This window comes from Momordica charantia (genome assembly GCF_013281855.1).
Source record: "Momordica charantia cultivar OHB3-1 chromosome 8 unlocalized genomic scaffold, Mcharantia_2.0 BLBB01000008.1, whole genome shotgun sequence".
Classification (NCBI taxonomy): domain Eukaryota; kingdom Viridiplantae; phylum Streptophyta; class Magnoliopsida; order Cucurbitales; family Cucurbitaceae; genus Momordica; species Momordica charantia.
In genome coordinates this window covers 30,137,214-30,150,869 of record NW_028275166.1, presented here as the reverse complement: position 1 = coordinate 30,150,869, position 13,656 = coordinate 30,137,214, and the positions used below count along the sequence as shown (strand labels likewise).

Sequence of the window (13,656 nt, the reverse complement as noted above, 5' to 3'; positions counted from 1 at the left end):
ACATAATCCTAAAAGTTTATTGATCAAACTTGTAATTTAACGTTTTTTATTTTCTTTAAGAAACGACAAATAAAAACCATTATCAAATATATTTTAATTAAAAAAAAATACTACATCATGAAGAATAGAGAAAATATTCAAGTCTACAACCATAGAGATAAATGCATAACCACTTGGTTTTGTTGGAATGGAAAAACACACTTTCAACATTACACAAAAAGACAGTGAAGTACAATTAGTGCAGTCTAAATCATATAGGTGTAATTTGTAATTGTTTCTTCCAATAAATTGTATCTTAATCAAGTAGTGTAGTCTAAGTCATAGATTCAAATATTCCCAACCATTCATTAAACATGTGCTCCATTATAATACTTGTTAACTCGCTTTTTGGACCGTCTTCTACCCAATACGGTACCCTTCCATTTTTTGATTCCCATTCTTTTTAATTGATGGTATATATGTCTTAACTAATTGAGTTATGTTGAAGTTGATGAAAAAAAAACTAAAAAACATCTTAGTTAATTATTGGTAAAAGACCATAAGTAAAAATTATTAAAAATGGATACCAATATGTTTTTAACAGAACTATGACAACATAAAAACAAGGTTATCTGGAAGTTTATTAAGGTCCCCTAGCATGGGACATATAGTTTCTTTGTTCCCATTCAACAAATAGAAAACTCGTATATATGAATTTGCGTGTTTGATCCATGTTCCAACATTCTCGTTGTTGTAGGTTTTTTCTGTGAACAGGTTCTGAGTTTGATACATGAATTTGATTGTCTTCATTACTTGTTTTCTAACCTCATTGCATAAAATTTATGTCCTACCAATTTATACTTACAAACTCACCTTTCTTATCAACTTTTACATAATCTCAACACGGCTATTAAAATCGTAAGCTCGCTATGCTCCAAACACTATAAAACAAATCCAAACAAAACACACACTTGAGGAAAAAGAGGGGTCGAATTATTAGAACTTTGACCATCTACTTAGTGGCCTTTCTCTCATTGAGCTTTTTGAAATTGATAAAAAAAATTTGAAAACAAGAAAAATTAGAAATTACAAAAAAGAAAGAGAAAGGGAAAGAAAAGAAAAAAGGATGATAATAATTAATGCAATAAAGTAAAAAGTAGCTCTCAAAAAGTGGAAGTTGACAACTCAAAAAGAGTGTTTCTGAATCCTAAAGGCTATTGTCTACCTCTGTTCGCTGGCGCTTGAATTCGGCCTCCTCACAAATCGCCCCTGCCAAAAGGGAAATGTTCTTTTATTTTTCAATCAAATTAAATTGATTTTTATTTAGTTTAATGCCACCCTAAACTTTCAATTTTAAAGTTCGGGGCAGTTGAGAAATATAGTAAAAATATTTAATAAAACTAGTAAATTTAATCTTTTCGAGTATATCGTCAATTTTTTAAAATGACAATTTGCAATATGTACCTCTTATATATATATATGTGATATACATCTAATATACTAATTATATGAGTATTTGTAATCTGATATATGTATGTGATATACTACTTATATAAGTGAAAATTTATGTCATATTTGAAAATTTTAAAAAACAGGTGACATATTTTGAAATACATAAAAGATTTTACTTATTTTGAAATACATAAAAGATTTTTGCTACCCAATGCAATTTTCTTTAAAGTTTTGGAATAGTTCATAATCCAAACTCATACTGTAAGCTTCGTTTTATAACCCTTTCGTGATTTCCTATTTTGAAAAATTAGACATGATTTCTTAAAATTTGACCTTCTATGAAAATACAATTGAATGCTTAGCTAAATTTTGCAAAAACAAAAACTACAATTTTTTTTTTTTTCAATTTGGCTTAGATTTTACGGTGCTTTTAAATGTAGATAACAAAATAAAGAAACACAAAGGGGAAGTAATGTTTTTATATTTAATTTTCAAAAACATTTCTATATTTATTGATTATTGAAGACAGTTTAACTCATCTTATGAACTATATACCAATTATTCAAAGACAATAATAATAAATCATGACATTTTCATCATTAATTTGTGACTCAAAACTATAACAATAAGAACTTAATTTATAAAATTATAAGAACAAGAACTAAATTTATAACCCAATTAAAATTTAAAGGAATTTTAAAAAACTTTAAAGACAATAAAAAAAAGAGTAAATTTAGGATGAAAAACCACATTTTAGAGAGGTTAGAATTAATTTGTTTGATAATCTAGAAGAGTACAATATTCACCTACATACCTTCATTCTGGGTCGTTCATCGGCATTGACTTTTCTCACTTGGTATCTGATTTTCTTTGAGAACAAACGTGTCCGTCGTTTCTCTTTGTATCGTAACACGCTAGCTTCTCTCAACAATCCTCCACTGTCCAAAAATAAATCAACTTGCGCCAGTCTAGTCTGTCAAATTCCAAAAATAGCCATACCATTAAAATAAGCAAGGACAATTCTGTCATTTCAATGTAAAATGAAGCGAAATTCAAATATATATATATATATTGCAAATGTAAAAATTCAAATTTTTATTACTCAACTTTTGAAAAATAAACTTATTTTGGATAGATTACATTTTTTTTTAATCAAAAATTGGTTTTTTAGAACAAGTTTCAGATTTACAATATTACCCTCCCACAAAAGGGCAATATACATTTGAATTAAATGAGGTTCATGATTAGACCATAGATAAATTATTTTCATTATTTTCATTTCTTTTAGATTTTTTCATGAGAAAAGTGACTCACTGACAAGGAAATCTATTATTAGTCAGAGTAAAATAATTTAATATAAACCAATCATGTTATTTTTTATAAAAAGGAGAAAAAAAAAGTCAAAATATTTAAATTCTTTCACCTTGTCTCACAGACCTACATGCTTTAAATCTTATGACTCTAAAGAAAGGGGAGCGTGAAAGCCACGCGCCATCTAAAAGATTATGATTTCTTTAGTTAAATTACTATTTTTTTAGTAATTAAAATAAAGTTGAATTTCAATTTAGTTTTATTGTTGAAAATTTTTAATTCAGTCTTTATAGTTTAATTAAATCTTTCAAAACGCTTCTGCTGATACTATAGGTTGAGAGTTTTCTTACAGTGTCACGTTTTTTTTAGACGAAAAAATTGACATCCAAAAAAATGAGTCTATGTTAAAAAAAAAAAAAACTATTAAGAATTAGCAACAACAAAAACATTTTTGGAAGATTTAACAAAAAAAAAATTATGACGAAATTAAAAAGTTTAAGACTCAAAAGACTAAAATTGAAACGGAGCATAGATAACAAAAGACTAAAATAAGAATTTAACTTTTTTTTTTTGGTTATATGGGAGAATGAAACAGTAGCAGAGAAAAGGGAATTTCAGTTCCTAAAATGGGGGAGGAAAATTTCATTTTTCAGAGTTTCTTGGGTTTTGATTTTCGGGGGCGGGATGAGAGACGTACATTGACATCATTTCCCGCCGTATCGGATCCCGGAATCTCGTCGGAAAATGGAGATCCTCTGTCGGACCAAGCGTCGGCCACCGCCTCGTAGTTCAGTTTCAGAAGCAATCCAGGTTTTGATTTCGGAGTCGGCTTCTGATCCTTCTGCGGTATGGTTGCGGCTTTCTTCGTTTCGATTACCGTAAGTTTCTCCATCTTCTTCTTCTTCTTTTTCGTCGACACGGCAGCCGGAGCCGGTGGCTTGTTTAGTTTGGGAGAGATTTCGACGACGTCCACCGTCGGAAACCGCCACCAGTTTCCGTCCTCGACTTGTCGAATTGCTGCTCGTTCGGTCGCCTTCTGCATTCCGAATCCGAATTCGAATTTCTGGTTCAATCCCAGGCCGATTGGTGGATTATTCCAGTAACAATTCCAATTCCGAGGATTCGTACAAGAATAATCTTGAGGCGAATTAGCAGTTTCTAGGTTATCCACACTCAGATTCCCCATGATACTATCGATTCCTTCCTCGATTTCTTCATCGAGAATCGATTCGGCGTCGAAATCATCATCCTGACCACATCCACCGTCGATTTCCATCGAATTCGGTTGGAAATCGATCTCCCCTGGGCTCGAACACGGGCGGCCTTCCCACAGATTCGCCAATTTCGTTTGGATTTGGGAATTAGGTTTTTCCTGGAGGAGCGGTTGGTGGAGGAGAAATCCAGAACTATCGATCACACGGAAAGGTAAGAGCAATTCCGCCGATTCACAGAACAGAGAGTCGTGTGGCTTCGTGAATTTGCGTGGATTCGTAAGATGTTTGGTGGAGAATACGTTTGGATAAACAGTAGAGAGCAAAACCGTGGCCTCATTATAGGTTTGATTCGGGCGCTTCCGAGGAGTTCTTGACTTCCGCGTCGAGATTGCGAGCTGCGTATTGCTTGATTCAGAGAGCGTCGAAGAAGGCGACGAAGTTTGAGAAGTCCTCGTCCATGAAGAAGATGGAGATTTCACAATTTCCAGGTCGAAATTGTAAGCTCTCCCACCGCCGCTTATACATGGAGAAGACATTATTGTTCCTGTTTGGATACCGAGAAAAAAAAATCTCAAGAATTCAGAGAAAACCCAACCCCTGAAACTCCAGAAAAACTCAAAAATTCCATCAGAAATCTGAAAATTGGTGGAAATGAGCTTAAACCCCTAAACCCTAGCCATGAAAATCCACCCAAAAGAAATTCTGTCACTCGCCCAAAAGGGGGACAGTACGGAAGAACTCGCCAAAAAAAGAAAGAAAAATCAAACCAAAACCAAAAACAACTCTTCAAAACTCCCAACTCTATCTCCCTGTTTCTGTTTCTGATTCTCGAACTTCCATGGGAGCAAAGGACACCATGAAAGTGGGAAATATCTGAGAAAAACAAACCTAAGTTACCCAATAAAGAAAACAAAGAGTCTGAGACTGAGAGAGAATAGTTGAGAAGAAGAGAGAAGAAAGTCACGAGGTGGAGAAGATAAAAGGGAAAGATCCGTTGGGTGGGGCGTAGAAATAGGCATAGTGTAGAGAGAAACAAACAAAGAATTTTTTCTCTCGTCTGTGAATTTGTTTTTGCATTTTGGGCGATGGAGATTACTAGATGGAACACAACAGAGAACGAGACAATACTCGGTTCCTGCAGTCCCAGTGGGGACGACTGACTTCTCTTCCCCCTTTTTTTTTTATTAATTTCTTTAATTTATTTTATTTGTTATGTCACTGGTACAATTATTCCCATTTACCCGATTTACCCCTCCTCTTTTCAAATATTAACCAAACAAAAACATCTGAACAGTAGAAGAATTTGGTCTGGATTGAATGGGATTTGTTTTCTTAGCAACAATTTTATGGTCCTTTGCTTTTACAAAAGTGCATTAGAATATTTATAAATGCAGATGGCATTGGGGGATAGGGTACTACAATTTTAGTCACATATATATACACGTAAGGATAACATCTTCTTTAATATAAAGTATTTAAGATGAAACTACATGTTAAGCGACAATATTATCGTACTACTGTGAAAATGTGAAGCGCATGTTGTCTTCATGGTATCATAACGAGTAATTACTTGGTCTTTCGTGCCTTTCCTTTTAAGTAAAAATTTCATTAATGTAATTTCCATATTCTGGTTTGGCAAATTTGTGACAACTTTGTTTCTATTACTTTTTCTGGCATTTCTTATTAAAATGATACTATAAATGAATTTGACCTCTGTTTTGGCATTATACCTTTTTAATTTAACATAATCAAAACAAAATACTCTTTTTTTTTTTAAATTCAATATGCAACCTCCAAATATTAAAACTTTCACCAATAAAAAGAATCATTTCTAAATTACATTTTTAAAATGTAACTAAGAACAAAACAGAACAGAATTCATTTAGTTAATTTTTTTTTTTTTTTGAAAATGCCTCTCTTATATGTTAAAGTTAAATCTCCCCTCTCTATTTCTGTAAAAAATATATATATGATATAATGACAGTTGCACCAACAAACAATGGGGCATGGCATTAAATTTGACACCGCTAGAAGGGGCATATCGGTAATTAGGGCCCGGAACGGGAGCGAGAGTTTGCATATCCGCTTTCCAGAAAGCCGGTGCCAAGTAGGCAAGGGGGCATATTTCGTGGGTTTCTTATCTGATGAGGTGGCAGGTGGTGATTGGAGGAGGGAGATTTTAGTAGGGCTGAGGTGGCAGAAGGATGATGGGGTTGGAGAGGGGTCACGTGCATGAAAGAGGGTGACGTGGATGATTTGTCTGAAGGGAGCAATGATTGGGACCTTTTTGGTATCTTTTGAGGGATTATGTGTGGCAATTGGCAATCAAACGTTGGGCTTATTACCTTCAATCACTTGTGATTACGTTTCAAAAAATCAAAAATAAAATTTTTTAAATCTCTTTTAATTTTCATATATATTATATAATAATTCTTGCACTTTTTAGATATTTCTGCAAAATATCCCAACCCTTTTATTTTATTGGTGGGATAATAATTTAAAATTTGTGCAAAATTAAATAGACTTAACAAATGGTATAAAGTAAAATATCTCAGCCTTAGGTACAAAAACAAATTTTTAAAACTACTTTTTTTAATTTTTAAAATTTGGCTTAAATTTTAAAAACAATTTTTAAAAGCAAATGCAAAACAAAAAAATCAAAGACAAAATGATTATCAAACATGGTTGAAGTGTCGAGACTCATCCATGGATAATAATCATATAAATAATCAAATCAACACAATAATTCAACCCGTCAAGCTACAATATAATATTTTTATGACTTTGATATTACTTAATTTTCTATGCATAATCTTTCCTTTTACTACACAAATTCAAACCAACAAATTTAAAAAGTCATTTAAATATCAGGATGGTGTAATTGTGATATCTTATCTTATCACTTGGAAGCGAGATTGCAAATGGAGATTTATTGACCATAAGATTGCTAATCCTAGATTTCATATATAGTACAAGAAGAAAAAGGCCTTTGATCTTATGGTAACCAAAGCATACACTCAAGCAATTTGAAATTCACAAATGAATTAGGACAAAAAAGGAAAAAGAAAGAAGAAAAAAAAACCTTATCTTTTATATGAGGATGAGATGGAAATCTATGAGCCTTTGATTTTGGATAAAGACAAGGATCTGGTTTTTGGGATTGGCTCATTCTCTTTGTATACAGCCCAACTCATTAATTAACCCTCTCATGCACCTGTCAGATTTTATCTTCTCTCTTCCTTCCTTCACATAATGCTTAAACTTTGTGTGTTTCTTTAAAGAAAGAAAAATCTCTTTCCAATTTTCTTTTTTTTTTTAAAGGTTAAGTATATTGTAGGGAAAAAATATAGATTTAATAACATGAGATCGATGGAGATGTACACATGGAACAAAGAGAACTATATATCAATAAAGTTACATGATCAAGAATAGTAACAAGAAAGTCAATAATAACCGCAAATAAAACAGACAAATAGCAACAAAAACACCACATACTTCGTAAAAGAGATAAAAACATAACAAGTAACGACTCATTTAAAAAAATAAATCTCAAGCAGAGACCCTTATTAATGGTCGAAAACTAAAACGAAAGCTATCCCACGTGCCAAGTAGTAACACGAACATAAAAATCATATTGAACATTGTCTCTTTCCAATTTCATAAGAGTAGAAAGAGATTTTAAGTACTAATTAAACCAGTTGAACCGAAAAAAGATTACTAATTAAACCAATAAGAGAAAAGGCAATTTAAACATAGTTCAACTGGTTAATTAACACCTATCTTATAAGACATCTATCTCCATCCAAAAGATCGCGAGTTTAAATTTTCACCCTTAAAATTAATATATATATTTTTAAAGTTTTCAGGATACTTAGTTGAAAAGTTGCAATCGCATAAAATTAATATATATTCTTAAAAATGTGTCGAAATTATTTTTTTCCTCCTCAAATATAGATAAGTGTGACCTTAATTGAATTTGATTTTGATTTGGATTGTGCTATTAGGATAAAACTTCAAACTTTCTTCTATATTTAAAAATACATATTTATTTTATTAAATACCTTTATTTAATTTAATTTATATAATTTTTTTTAAAAGGTTTGTAGAGAAAACATTTTTAAAATTCTAGACTTTTTTTTTTTGTCCTAAACGATGTCAGCTATGTTCATTGACAAAAAGTTTCAAGTTAACCAGTTTAACAATTTTATTTCCTTAACAAACATTTAAAAACTAAATAAATAGACCCTTTGATAATGATTTTGTTATTCTTCTTTCCCTTGAAAAATGAAAACTAGCTTTCTTTACTAAAAATTTTCAGTGTTTTGAATTCTATTTCTTAAAAACATTTTTTTAAATTCTAGAAATTTTTCCCTTGAAAAAAGAGTTTTTAAAAAATTGGTCTTTGAAATTTGTTAAATATTTCCAAAAGATTTTATTAAAAAAAAAAGTGGAACTAAACAAAGAAAGTTGCTAGGAAATCATTGTAATATTAAAAATTAAATACTAAAAACAAATTTGTCTCAGACAACCATTTTAAAAAAAAAATATATATATATATATATATATATATATATATATATGTACTATGTAGCTTCCTTTTGAAATTTGAGTAAGAATTTGAAAGTACTAAAAAAGTGAAAAGCAAAGCAAACAAATTACGAGAAAACAAATTTCAATTTAAAAAACATACATTTTAAAACCTTTCAATTTTGAATTTGAACCTAGCATTATATAAAGAACACAGCAACCAAAAAAAAATAGTACGCATTTTTTTCTCTAGAACATTGTCGGAGGATAAGATAATACAACATGTCATCATGTGAAGAGTTAGGGAAGGTTGATGTGTGAATCTTCCCTCCGTAATCTCAATTTTGGAAACTTATGGAGCCCGACCTATAGATCTCGACCAACTATGACTCTTAGCTCGGTCACACCATCGTTGGTTGAGCGGATCCCATGTGCCGAGCTAAGGAACTCGACTGCCTATAATTTAATTATTCACAGTCTAACGGAACGATTATGAGGGTCCCATTTATTGACATCGTATAAATAGAAACACCACTCTGACTCTATGTTCAGAGTCTGATTCCTTAACTTGTGATTTAAGATAGACATCTTATTGACTTGGGGGTCCAAGTGTCTCTTTCCTTTGTACATTCCTTACTAAATTTGCTTTGAAAGCTTGGCCATACCCAATCCATATACCAGTTCTCAAATCAAATCGTAATTCATCGTAAACCAACCTTAATAATAAGAAAAAATAGTTAACAAACAAGCACTTAATTACTTATATACGTTTAGTCTCTAACAATTCACAGGAGTTGAAATTTTAAAACCTGAGTATTTATCATAGGTGGGTAAAAAAGTTATTTGGAACATAAAATTTTTTTATCGCCAACTTTTTAAAGATATTTTTATTGAGAGAGAGAGTTAAAAAGCAGGCATAAAAGAATTAAAAAAGCGTGATCTATAATTATCTAATAATTATTCAAATTTAGATATTTATTATCTTCAAATCTCATGTTTTAACCCTCCAATATTTAATATCTATACACATGAAACAAAATCCATTGGAATCGTAATTGCATATCAAAATCAAATTAAACCTCGTTTCTCCGACATACTCCTTAGCTACGCCATCGTATTTATCTGAACTGTAAATTAATTAGGAGGTCATTCAACCCAAAATTACTCCAAGTCAAGAAAGCTTAATTTTAAAGTTCTTATGATTGAGTCATAGAAGAGAAATGTGCACATTATTAATACAGGTTGTAGTGACTATCAATTTTTTTGAATATTTTTTAATCGCGCTTCCATGATTTCAGAATCCTTCCTATTCGGATGTGGTATTGATTTATCCATTTACCTGGTTGACAACCTTTTTTTCTCATAATATATATATATATATATATATATATATATAAGTATATAGAATTGATAGTCAAATTTTGATTAACAAATAGAAATAGAAATTTTGCATAGTATAAGAAAGAGAATTGATAGTGGTGAAGGGGAAAGTTCCAAAAAGGTCTTTCTTTTTCAATCACAGATTTGGTGTTTGGAAAGATGATATGGGGTTATCCCATTTTGGCCTTTCTCATCATGGAAATTGAAACCCATTCCCTTTTGAATTTATAAAATAAATATTTCCTCATCAATATCTTCACTGTCAAAAAATATGGGCAAAAGTTTCAACAGCATGGGAATCTATTTTTTTGAATATCCATTTTTGGGTTCTTTGTTTATGCAGGGATGTGCACAACAATGTGTTCCTGATTGTAGCTCGAACTCGGCCTCCGGACCGACCTGAACACTTGGGCGGATCTGCACAAAAAGGTGAGCACTCCGACGATCAAGTCAGTATAGGTCGGATTCCAAGTTTAGTTCGAAGCCAGAAATCGTCGTACCTGGGGAGTGAGGTCCTCTACTTATGGGTGGTGGTCCCGCTAATCTAGCGACGGTTACATTCAGCAATCTCGGGACCGTCGATTTCACCCGGTAATCTCGGGACCGACGGTTACGCCCGATAATCACGTCGCAGACAATTGCTCATCTCGGCCCCTACCGAGCTCCCCGATAGGTCAGACCTGGGCCAGGTTCACCTCGGCCCTCATACTTGGCATTTGTCGGTGTTGGTGGCGGCCATCTCGGCTCTCCGAGCTGGGCATGACTCATGAGCCATCTTGGAGCACCAATAGGGGTCCTCCACGTGTCCAGGGTATTCCCTTCCCCAAACATTCTTAGTTTTTGGCTTTGATTAAAAAAAATCATGTGTTTGCAAAAATGTTGAATTTAGTTCATTTATTTATGTACCATTTGTGTGTTGCTTTTACCATAAAACACTATCAATTTTGTGATTAGTAAAAATAAGGTTTAAAATTCATTTTTGTCACTGTAATTTCAAAATATTTGTTCTGGTTTATGTACTTTTAAAAATGGATTAATTTGGTCCTTATTTATAAAATTTTACCAGAAATTTTATAGACAATAGAAACCTTTTAAATTTAATATAAATGTATGTCTAGACTAAAATAAACAAAAATTTAAAATGCATCGACCAGAATAAATATTTTGAAAGTAGTAATCTATAAATATATGTATCAAAATAGAATAAAAACCTAAAAATAACTGACATGATAAGATTTATATTGTAAATTAATGAGTTAGTGTTATTGAATGACTCACATAATAAAATCAAAAGGGACATAAACTATAGGTTCATCTCAATGCTAATCAAACGGTACATGTATTTAATTATGAGGTTGAAGGTTCAAATCCCGACCCCAGCTCTTTACCTAAAAAAATTTCCTGTCAACATTTCAACCAATCATATTATATATATATATTATTGTTTGTAACGGAAACTTTAGGCCTATTCCACGCATGGGCCAGAATTTTATAGGTCTCCTCCTTGGTCCAATTTTGAATCTCGTTTGTTAGGAAATCGATAACTTTTTTATTTTCTATTTTTAAATTAAAAATATTTTAAAATTTTATTCTTTATTTAAAGCTAATAATTAAGTTTTGTATAGATAATAATTTATATTTTCAATAAATTATATTCTTTTATTTTAACTAAAAATAAAAACCAGTAAACCTTAGTTAAATCGTATATCCACAATCAAGATAATGAATTGCTCACCTCAACAAATTGTTGTATTGAAAAGAAAAAAACTAAAAATAAATACGAGTAACAAGAAATAGTTATGAAACATAGTTTCTGTTTATGTTTCTTAGTTTCTGTTTATGTTTCTTTTTCTTTTTTTTTCCCGAAAAAAAGAGTATAAATTGTTACTAAACGTATTCCTGTTTCTAGATGTAAAAAGAATAGTAACGAGAAACATAAAATAGGAAACGAGAAACGATAACGTTACGAAACGAACATTTATATCCTATAAAATGGATGATGATCTTTCATAAAAAAAGAATTTGGAATCGTTGATCAATCATTGTTGGAGTGTGTTTGTCACTCATTCTTTCAACAAATTAATACGTGAAAATCATATTTTAAGTTCGTGATTCATAGATATACAGAAAATATTATAACGTCTCACTGACACATCTAAACACAATTTACCATAGTCAAATATTTATCTCACAATGTCTAGAATAAAGTTTTTACTTAAAAATGGCGTTTAATAAATACTTGTTTATTTATTTAAAAGTATCTCATTTGAAATTTTTGTTCCTTCAAAATTTCAATAATGATCCAAACGTGATGAGATGGGTGAAACAATTAGTCTATCGCTTTTCAGACTAATATAGAAATCCGAACTTTCAAGAAAATTTGTCTCCTCAATAATTCAACAACATTGTATTTCTCAAATAATTCATCATAAAGATTACCAAAACGAGCATAACTCAGCGGTAATTGACATATACGTTAAAAACCGTATTTTTTTTATTTTCAAAATTCTATACAATTTTGATAATATTTCTAAAAAATAAAAAATAAGAAACATAAATAATTGTAAAATACTTGATGCTTTAATAAAATTAAGAACGAAAACGTTATCGAACGAACCCGGTTAATAAATATGGGATTGAATTCCTTCCGGCTCCCAAGTTTGAGTCATTTTGCTATCATGAAACCTTTATCAAATCCATTCAACATTACACGTGAACAAAAATTAAAAGCACATAAATCAAAATAGACCTTTTGAGAGTAGAATGACTTAGATTAATTAAAGTTGAAAGTATTTAAACCAAAATAGTATTTAAATGTAATAAACAAAAGAACCAATATTTGTGCTCCAAATTCAAATAAGGTAAGGTAATCCTAGTGTTTTTATTGCTCAAGCGGTACTCGGTTGAAACTAAGTATTAATTCAATTGATCAAGTCACTTATTTTTTATTAAAATGTTTCGAATCTCCACCTTTACGTGTTGTACCAAGTAAAGCTCCAAATATGAAAGTAGGACCTTTATTTAAAAAATAAAATAAAATAAAAATTCACGAACAACCTTAGTTTCATCAGAGACTTGACACCCCTTCCCATTAAACTCCTCCTAGGTTGTGGCATTAAACCATTGTTTATTATTAAGTTTTTTTATAGAAAATTATTTATTGTTAGGTTAAATGAACATCAACCCAATCAACAACAAACTAATAGTCTGAGATGTGTATTGTTATTGTTGTTTGCGATTTAGTAAAAAAATTAAATACTAAACTTGAAATGTTTTGAGACGTGTGAAATAGTATTTTAACACCAGCTCGATGATAACTCAACTAATAAAATTATACACCGTCAACCAAAGATTAATATATAACGTGAATTATCCAACATAAACATAGTTCAACAATTGTTGAATCCGCCCTGATTTGAACAAATTCCCTCCAAGTCCTTTGCTATTTACATTGGTCTTCATAGACTACTTGGAACAAATCCCATGATGATTATTACATATGATATTTTATAGCAATCTAACGAGTCCATAGATAATCAGTAAAGTATAATTTTTAAAATTTAGGGTGCAAATAGAGACTAGTATAATTTGACTAATAAACTAACAAATTAACTAAAAAGAATAAGTATATAGCCAACCTAAATAAAACATATTACATCCATAAAAAATGTCAAATGGAGACATTGTTAATTTTTTATTTTTTTTGAAAAGTGACACATTCTCGAGGGGGAAAAAAAATTCATGTTGGCATAGCAATTTCTATTTTCTATTAAAAGAAAAAGAAAGAAGAAAA

At 30.9% G+C, this 13,656-nt stretch overlaps 1 protein-coding gene across 2 annotated transcripts; it reads right to left on the bottom strand.

Moving 5' to 3' along the window:
- Positions 1–950: 950 nt before the first annotated feature.
- Positions 951–5,131, bottom strand: CIA2 (chloroplast import apparatus 2). 2 transcript variants are annotated; one of them, XM_088128152.1, is made up of 3 exons: positions 3,440–5,131; positions 2,238–2,404; positions 951–1,248 (listed from the first exon to the last, which is right to left on the bottom strand). In XM_088128152.1, the coding sequence occupies exons 1-3, from the start codon at positions 4,490–4,492 to the stop codon at positions 1,236–1,238; spliced, it is 1,233 nt and encodes a 410-aa protein (XP_087984278.1). In that variant the 5' UTR covers positions 4,493–5,131; the 3' UTR covers positions 951–1,235. The 2 variants fall into 2 exon arrangements, with proteins under 2 accessions (XP_087984278.1, XP_087984277.1); XM_088128151.1 differs by having other exon boundaries at positions 2,246–2,404; positions 3,440–5,126.
- Positions 5,132–13,656: the final 8,525 nt, after the last annotated feature.